We start from the raw sequence: 10133 nt of genomic DNA on the forward strand, positions 1-10133 counted from the left end.
TCTCCTCCCTCCTATCTGAATAAATAAATAAATAAACAAATACATTTTCGTTTGGGTATTCTCAAAACACCTGCTGCCTAGCTAGCATCATCACCAAGAGACCACTTTCTCCTTTTTGTTTTTTCTATATTGGTGCCCTAAGCTATGATCTTAGCAGGATTAAATTTTTTCTAATGTTAAAGAAATATGTGATAATAGCATTTTTTTAAAAAAATAAGAAAAGATTAAGGGTTTGGTCATTATCTTGACTAGATCTAATAAACAACATTAATTTAATAGTATGAAAAAAAAACAACAAATAAATTGAAAAAGAAAAAAAATTAAGTCAATATATGTTAACCCGTCAAACCAACAATATGATATTTAGGATCGAGATAACCCAATATAAAAAGAGAAAAAAATAACGAAGTCTAATCCTCAATAAATCCAATATTAAAAGAACTAAAAAATATGATCTAAATAAACATGGACTAACTTTTAAACATGTGACCTGAGTCTTGAAATCAGGATTACCATATAGAAGACAAGAGAGGAAAAATCATGAAGCCAGATTCATGATCAACAAAATATCGATAAAAAATATTGAGAAATGAAATTAAAAAAAAATCAATAAAAGAGAATCAATAGCAAAAAAAAAAAAAGAACCTGATTTGACATAAAAATAAAATGAAATTAAATGTTGAATGATGAAATTGAAAAAAAATATAATTCTAAAAATTATTTCAAATAAAACAAATAATAATTAAAATAACATGGATCAAATCTGAAGAAAAATAAATTGATGGGATACTTTGAAATTTTAGAAGGTCAAAAGAAAAAATCAAGGAGAAGAGAGAAAAAAAATTTTTTTTATCAATATTAAACCTTAGGTTTGTTGGCCATACATATACACGTATATCAATCATGGAGGAGATGCCAAGATAATACAAACACCATTATTGAAGCCTGCAATTAGCCATTGAGAGCCTCCTTATGAGTCGCCTGGAGAACACGAAGCATGCAACACATTATCTAGTGTGTTGCACGCACCATTCACTTTATATATATATATAAAATCAAATTATTTCTAGACCAACTTGATTATAACTAGAAAAACTATGATGAAAATACAAAAGCTCCTCTTGATATAAATTAAAAAAAAATTGATTCAAAGGGTAATTGAATAATTTTAGTATAATTAAAAAAGTGAAAGGTCGAGGTTGTAGTTAAATAAATTTTGTTTTTAATAGTAATTTAGTTTTTTTTATTATGTTTTTAAAATGTGAAAAGTTCGGATTGTACATGATTAATTTTGACAACGACCAATGAATTTTATTAAAAGAAACTATATTGCTTCCAATAATAGTGCAATATTTTTTTTTGTTTGAAAAGGTAAAACAATAATTATATTATTACAGGGAATAATATACGTGTATTCAGTGAATTCACCTTGCCTCACAATTTTTTATTTTTTTAATATTTCCAACATAACCTGGAAGAAAACAATGCGTTATTTGATATTAAGCCTTAATATCATTGAAATTAAGCAACATTACAACTCTCTTTTTGTATCATTCCAAACGCAACCCATAAATTTGCAAAGACGAGATGTTTTTTTTTTTTTTTTTTTAAAGTTGAGTCTTTTTTGGGACTTCGTTCAGAAGACAAGTCACGAAAGCCTTCGAATTTTGCAACCGTAAACCAACACCACATCTACAATTGGAGTGAATAAATTAATTAAATTATTCAGAATATTCATAAAAACTGACTCAGATTAAAAAAACCCAACCGAATTATTTAAACCTAAAAACCCAAAATAATTAAAAAAACCCAAAAAGCATATTAAATTAAATGAAATTATTCAGAATACTCATTAAATTTTTTTTGGTTCAGTTGTATTTCTATTTTAGTTTTAGAAACCCAAAAACCCAAACCAAATTAAAAAAACCAAACTAAATCAAACCAAAAAATCATCACAAATTAAGAGTTCATTATATCTAAACTTGTAAAAAATAATCCAATCAAACACCAATCAACTTAAATTGAACTTACTTGATTTACAAAAACATAATCCAACTGATTGATCTATAACTCTTTTTAACTGGGTTCTGTTTGGTTAAATTTCTTAAAAAAAACAATTTAATTATATTTTTAATTCAAACTGAATTATTTAAACCACTACCTACCTCTTACACGAAGCAAGTGGGCACCAACAGAGTAGACTCGAGTAAAAAATTAATGAGAGAGAGAGAAATGGATTGCTACCTTGCTTGGCTTCAAAGTGATGTCCAGGTAGGAAATGACGTGTAACATCGTCAACGTAGGCCCCGCTGTACACTTTCGTAGGCCCCACAGAATGGACGAACCAAATTGATCCCTTGGCTTACATCTTACGCAACTTTAAAGCCAATCTTTTTGGCACATCACTTACACCCCTCTCCCTTCTCAACGTTTTGACTTGAGAAACTAACCGTGGTTAGCTCGAGACGATGCCCCGAGAATAAACTTGTATAATACAGTAATTTTTATTTAAAAATATATTAAAATAATATTTTTTTATTTTTTTTTAAATTATTTTTTTGATATCAGTATATTAAAATAATATAAAAATACTAAAAAAATATTAATTTAAAGTAAATAAAAATAAAAAAACTTTAAAATATTTTAAAATATTTTTAAAACATAAAAAAAGAAGAAAAAAATATGATACCCATTTCCCCCCTCTAATCTTGGAATATTTATGATTAACAAATCATTTTGTGTTGACCAACCGCATTTATTTATACTAGACAAAGGATGATAGTAGGAATGTCAATTCATTTTTTTATGAGCACACCCCGCTTAATAATGGCACTCGATCTTATAATAATTACATTATTGACTGTCCAAGATTCTATAAAAAAAGGAGAGGAAAAATTAATAATGGCATTTAAGGTAATTTGTTTTTTTTTGTTATTTTTTAAAAAAAGGCACGCCAACTATGGTCGCACTAACTAGAGTTGGAGGACAGATATGGGTGACAGAACGCAAATTGGCCTTTCACGAGGCTACAGAATCCAATTCCATTTCGACGCTCTTAAAAATTCTGTATCCAAGTAGAGGGCGCCGCAATTGACGATGCCTTGTCCGTCTCGCAACTTGTCGTCAATTGTCACATGATTAGGTGCTCTGCTACGCCACCCCCACCCTCCAAGGCTTCAACCATGGTTTATATCAAGAATTTAATCATGGTCAAGTAACAACAAACTTTCAACTTTAGCACGCGCCACCATTTTCTCTATCTGCGCATATGTAATCATCATAATCTAATAATGGATTTAGTACTAATCACTATTTGCTTGTCCTAGGTTACTGGGAGCTGGTTTGGAAAAGGATGGTGCTTTATTACGTGCCTGGCTTTGTCTTTCTATCTTTATTCATTTATTTATTTATTTATTAATTAACAGCTCCATACCATGTCATTTCTGGGTACTGATTCAATTTAATCAGTGCTTGCTTAGTACTGGATCTGAATTCAGAAGAATTCATGAACAAGGGAGAAAGAAAAGTTTTGAATTTCTCTCTGTTTTTTTGGGAACTTGATTAGGAGGGCAGTAGTCTTGAATCTTGATGATAAAACAAAATGTTCATTTTGCTCCACGATTTTGTTTTATTTAATTATGGTGTAAGAACCAAAACACATGCAAAGGTCCCCTTCCTGCCCACAAAATTTTTGATAAATTTGATGTGGCAGAGGAAAGTGTGTCGCAACAAGAGGAAGGACAAAACCCCATAAAATTCCAAGATAGCAGCTGAGCCATTATCCTTCAAACAAATCCTTACCAAATCAAAGACGAACACGTGTAGGACCACTGCTCACTCAACAGGCACCTGCCGGTCACTAGGTACGACATGACCCTACGTGTCACTCACCCACTGGATGTTCCACATCGGATTGAGGTCTCTTCGAACTTGAAGAGGGCAAACGCGGTGACCTCTGTAGTAAAAAAAAACATAAAAAGGAAAAAAGAGCGGTTAGAAACCTTAAGAAAATCAAAGGTGAAACCATGGGCTGGAGGGTTATATAAGGAGAGATAGGGAGAGATCAAGAAACACACTACAAAGGAAGACCACCAAAAAGGATAGAGTGCTAAAAATCTTGAATTTCTAGCGGCTTATTTTTTGATAAAATCTTTCTTCTTGAACTCAATCCCCCTCCCCCCTCTAATTCCCCGCTTCTCTGTATCCCTTTCTGTCAATCGTCTGTCTTTCAAAGAATCTAATTTGGGGTTTGTTTCTTTTGTTTAGTGATTTTAAAGCTGAAATCTTTGTTTTAAAAAAGAAAACAAGCAATTCCCTGCAAAGGGTGAAAGCCAGGTGATTCAGAATAGAGATCCAGGTTGATTTTCATTTCTTCTACCTTCCTTTTGCTTTGCTTTTTTAATTTCATCAACTTGACGGGTTTGTTTTTGGTCCCTCAAGGTTGGTTTTTGTGCAAAAAAACCTCTTCTTTTATCTGGGTTTTTTTTCCTTCTCTTCCTCTTGTTTGTAAAACCTCAGTAATTTTGCCACCTCTTTAGTTTTGTTTCAAGTACTGATTAACAGGAATGGCAGCAGCTATCGATATCTACAACACAACAGTGCCAGTTTTTTCAGATCCTTGTAGAGAAGAACTCATGAAAGCACTTGAACCTTTTATGAAAAGTGCTTCGCCATCACCAACTTCCACTTATTCTTCACCTTCTCCTTCAACTTCTTCTCCTCCTTTCTCTTCTCAACCTTCTTGCTTTTACAACAATAACTCTCCCATCTCTTCATATCCCAACTTGGACCTTAGCTTTTGCTCTCCAACGAGCACCCAGATGTTTTCTAATGGGTTCTTGGATTATAACCAAATGGGTTTCGAGCAAACAGGTCCAATTGGGCTTAACCACCTTACACCTTCACAAATCCTCCAAATCCAAGCCAAAATCCACTTCCAACAACAACAGCAGCAGAAAATGGAAAATCTTGCTACCACCACATCACAGTTTGTTCATAACCAAAGGGCTAGTAACTTCTTGGCTCCAAAACCTGTCCCTATGAAACAATCTGCTGCTTCTCCTCAAAAGCCAACAAAGCTTTATAGAGGAGTCAGGCAGAGGCATTGGGGAAAATGGGTTGCTGAGATTAGACTTCCAAAGAACAGAACTAGACTCTGGCTTGGCACTTATGACACAGCTGAAGAGGCAGCTTTGGCTTATGATAATGCTGCTTATAAGCTGAGAGGAGAATATGCTAGGCTTAACTTTCCACATCTTCGCCACCAGGGAGCTCATGTGTCTGGTGAATTTGGTGATTACAAGCCTCTCCATTCCTCTGTTGATGCAAAGTTACAAGCAATTTGTCAAAGCCTGGGCTTGCAAAAACAGGGGAAAACAAGGGAGCCCAGTTCTGTTGCTAATTCAAAAAAGATTGCAACAGCTCCTTTGCAAGCAAAAATTGAAGATGATTGTTCTTTGAGAGGTGAATTGAAAACGGAGTATGAGAATTTTGGAGTTGAGGACTATAAGGTGGAGATCCCATCACCATCACCAGCTTCATCTGACGAATCATTGGCTGGTTCTTCTTCACCAGAATCTGAGATTTCTTTCTTGGATTTCTCTGGCTCTTTACAGTGGGACGAGTTTGAGAATTTTGGTTTGGAGAAGTACCCTTCAGTTGAGATTGACTGGTCATCCATCTAAGTCTTGAATTATTACCATGTAATCTTCTTTTTAGGTTTATTTTGGTGTCTTCCAGTAGCTTCTGCAATGAAGTTTTTGGCATTTGCAGAAGTGCTGTTAAGGGGTCAGTCAGTTTTAGATTCTAAGTTCTATTAATTATGCTGTCGATATGTATAGTAGGTCGCTCTCCATCTTTGGTCTAGCTGGTACTTTTTTTCCTTGCTTGACCATGGAGGAGTTTCTATGTTTGGTCTGTATTTTGAGGTCAGGTGTAATTAAGCATCAGTCTTTGAATATATCAATCTAGTCCAACTTTTCTCCATGGGTTCGAATATGGTGAGCATGTAATAATGTTTTGTGATATCAATTTTTCTATGCATATATTTTCCTTAGAACAGATTCACATTCTTATTCTTGTGGTACGTGTGCTTAGTATAATGTTTAGATTCTTGCTTGTCCGTGACTTGAGCTGCGCGAGGCTGAAAAAAGAAATCTTAGCGTTAAAAAAAAAACCATCAAGAGACTGTAAAAATGTTTTAAAAAAGCAACAAAAAAATCAAGATTTGGATCACAGACTCCCGGTTAGGTCGAATAACAAATAATATTATCTTAGCTCACAACAGTAGATGCTTCAAACAAAGAAACAAAAAGTAATATGACTTATGGCATCACAAAGAAAAGGGGAAGAAATGACTCAAGCAAACTTGAATGTCGGCATGTAACTCATACATAAAATCATGATAATTTTTTAAAAAACCTAAAAAAAAGAATAAAATATAAAATATTGAAGGATAAAAAAGACTAATATCACCTGAGTCAACTTTTCAAGCTCGTTACCTTGATTATGAGCTCGATGCAACCCTATGAGCGATAATCATGACTCTCGATTCACAACCAACCCGATATCAGATGATGAAATTGAAAAAAAACATTAATTTGACAAAATTTCCCAAAAAATTAGTAAAACTAATTTATTTATTTTTGACAAGATCTAATATCAAGACAAAATAAAAGGACAACATGGATTTTTTTATTGGACAACACATTTTCCAAGGCAAATAGAGAAAAAGAGAAGAAAGAAAGAAAATATCGTCGGAGTCAAACCACCTAACAGACCACCACACACCTCACCTCATTTGGAAGAGGATGCCGTGATCTTTCTAAAACCGCCGCGGATGGTAATTTCTACCACCTAAATCCTCTACACGTGCTGCTTGAAGCATACGGAATGGCCTAACACATCAACAAACTTCCTTTTTTTATTTTTTATTTTTTAAAAATACAAAATTGTCATTGTCTTGACTCCATAACTATAAAAAAGACCAAAATAAAAAAGCAAATAAGCCATTAAACCCTAATTTAAATCTTTTTTATTGAAGGGGGTAACCAAATAAATTTACTATTGATTTTCAAAGCAAAAGGCAAATCCACCCCAGTCTTGACTTGATAATTACAAAAAAAATCAAAAGAAAAAGACAAATAAGCCATTAGACCCTAATTAAAATATACGAGATGACATACCCGCGCGCTGCCGCAGGCTTATAAAACAAATGTATTTGATAGTATTATAATTGTGAACCAACGCTAGATAAGTAATAGAAATTAAAGGTATGATGGAGCAAATATTTCATGATGAAAAAAAAATGTGTTGGTGATCCAAAACTTAGAGACTGAACAAAATGATTTGTAGTAATTTACAATGTTTTGTGAGAAAAGATACAGTGCTTTCGCCACATGATTTAGCTTTTCAGTTAATAAAAAGAAAAAAAAATTACAAAGCTAAATTCTCTACCAACTTAATATTAAAAAATAACCAACAAAGATAATTTTGGAAGGAAAAAAACCCATGAGAAAAAACGTTGCAGCAATTGACAATGTTTTGTGAGGAAAACTATAACGCTTTTCCCAAATAAAATAAAATAAAAAACCATTTAGAGAAATATTGTAGCAATCCACAGTGTTTTGTGAGAAAAACTACAACGCTTTCCTCATATGATTTAGTTTTATTGTAATTATAATTCTTAACCAACTCAATATTTAAAAAAAATCGACAAAGATAATTTTGAAAAAAATCATAAAAAAATCACATGGAAAAACACTGCAACAATTCACAGTATTTAAAAAAAAAATTATAAAGCTAAATTCTTAATCAGCTTAATATTAAAAAAAATCGACAAATATAATTTTGAAAAATAAAGAAATAAAATAGAAAAACTAAGTGGAAAAACATCATAGCAATCCATAGTATTTTAAAGAAAAAAATTACAAAGCAAAAATTTTAAAAGGTAAAATCAACAAAAATATTTTTGAAAAAAAAATAAATGACAAAAAAGAAAAAATAAGAAAGTTGAAAAAAAAAATTTGAAAATAAAGAAGGGGAGAAGAATCACTGTGGATTACTGTTGTAATCCACAGTGTTTTGTGTGTGGGGGAACAGTAAATCCCCCACACGGTTTAGTATATTAGTTAATTTGTTTCAAGGGACAATAAAGTAATTTTACTATACTTTTTTAAAGAGAAAGACAAAATCTCCCTTGTATCACATATAGAATTTTTTGTATTTCAAAGGCAACCCAGCCATTATACTGTACAATTAAAAAAAGAGAAAGAAATCCTAGATTCTAATCAAAATGATAATGACCGATTGGTCCTTATACAATTATAATTTTACCCCTATAGGCTATGTAGATGATTTTTTTCTTAGAAGGGAAAAATAGTAATTACATTATCCTCGTCCATAATGCACTGAGCATCTGTGCACATTAATTTCTCTCTCTTTTAGTTTTATTATTATTATTATTAATTTGTCTTTAGAAAGTGTTGCGTGGATATCTTGGCAAGCTGATATTTTGATTGTTATAGTCACCTAGTTTGGTAAGTAGAAACCCCAATTGATTTTCAAAGGTTCTAGGTATTATCCTACTTATGTAACAGGATCACTCTAACATCATGCTTTTGGTAAACTGTATTGTTAGCTTATTTTTATTGTTAACGATACATATTGTGATTTTGCTAAAGTTTGTCTAAACTAGTATATATAAGTTTGTTATTAAAAAGAAAAACTATCAAAATCTATTATAGTGATTTAGGATTCAGACCTAGCAACACGATCTAATCCTCACTTTTAGAATATAGACATTACATCTGAGAGGAAGAGGGTGGTAAATGATAAATTATGCTTTGAGCCTATTTCTTGGTTATGTTTAATATGGGCTCGAAGACCTTCACTCACACTCTACGGGTCTTTATGGATCACGTTGACTCGGTCCAAATCTACTCGTAACAAAAGCTAAAGGGAATAAAGTATCCTAACACATGAAAAAACAAAATTTCAACATTAGAATGATAAGACCTATTTAAGGATCATATTGCCAATAAATCAATCATTTGATAAGAAAAAAGAAAACAAGCTTTTAATATAAAAATAACCTTACACTTTTGAAAAAAACTTGTGAAAAATCTCCTTATCTCATATCTTCTCATCTCACAGTAGTTTTGAAAAGAGATTCAAACTTTTATATTTACTTTAGTCCTCTATTTTTTACTTGCCTACCATTTCACTCCCAAATCTTTTTAAATTTTTTTTTTCTGATCTTTTGAAAGCATGTTTTAAACAGGGGCAAAAATTGAGTTATGTTAACAAGGAAGAAAAGAGATCAATTATAAGAAGAAAAAAGGTAAATAAACTAGAAATTAAAAGTTTAAGGAATATTTCATTGCAATCATGCTTTGCAAAGTATGGGATGTCAATCGTAGTAAAGGTTAAGAATATAAATCTCACATCTCCAAAATAATATTCCTTCCGTCGGATAATGTGCAAGTCTTAGAATTTGTTTATTAAATTAAGTATTTTACATTTTACATATCAATGCTTTTTTCTCTGCAACTCTTCGTAAGTTTTATTTTTTCAAAATTCAAAAATAAATTAATTTTTATTTTATTTTTTGGCATTGGACCAATATTTTGGCTTGAAGGGAGAACATTTATCTGGTTTATAATTTCAAGCATTGTTCTATCTAATGTTTAATTTTAGGTTGAATGATTCTCTATTCTCTAGCACATGGTTGAGGTCCCCAATTTTAATTTTAATTTTTTTTTATCAATGGTAACTTGAATTATGTTATTTTTTGTTTGTTTTTTGTGTTAGTTTAGTTTAGTTTAGTTTAATTGTTCGAATTATGTTATCAATCTATCTAATTGTTTTTATCAATGGCTACATTAATTACAAGTTATTATTTTAGTCTATAAATATGTTGAAGGAGTAGATGAAAAACAAATTATAGTATTTTTTGAATTTTAATTTTTTTAATTAAAAATAAAGAAATTGATGTATATGTATAATCCATTTTACTTTATTTACATAGTAAGTATATTGTAATATATGAAGGCCAAATAATTTTTATAATAAAAGAGAGAAAGACACGTTTTTGACATGCAAGAAACCTCTTTTTTTCTTATGAATATTTGCCA

General features: G+C 31.4%; 1 protein-coding gene across 1 annotated transcript; it reads left to right on the forward strand.

The window, feature by feature from the left end:
- The first annotated feature begins 4048 nt into the window (after positions 1–4048).
- LOC133694528 (ethylene-responsive transcription factor RAP2-4-like) lies at positions 4049–5985 on the forward strand. Its single transcript, XM_062116066.1, has one exon. The coding sequence runs from the start codon at positions 4566–4568 to the stop codon at positions 5682–5684; it is 1119 nt and encodes a 372-aa protein (XP_061972050.1). The 5' UTR covers positions 4049–4565; the 3' UTR covers positions 5685–5985.
- The last annotated feature ends 4148 nt before the right edge of the window (positions 5986–10133 follow it).

Source organism: Populus nigra, chromosome 5 (assembly GCF_951802175.1).
Source record: "Populus nigra chromosome 5, ddPopNigr1.1, whole genome shotgun sequence".
Lineage (NCBI taxonomy): Eukaryota > Viridiplantae > Streptophyta > Magnoliopsida > Malpighiales > Salicaceae > Populus > Populus nigra.

What these genes read in the sequence shown, in the direction of transcription:
- LOC133694528 (XM_062116066.1), top strand. Translation starts at nt 4,566, where the DNA reads ATGGCAGCAGCTATCGATATCTACAACACAACAGTGCCAGTTTTTTCA.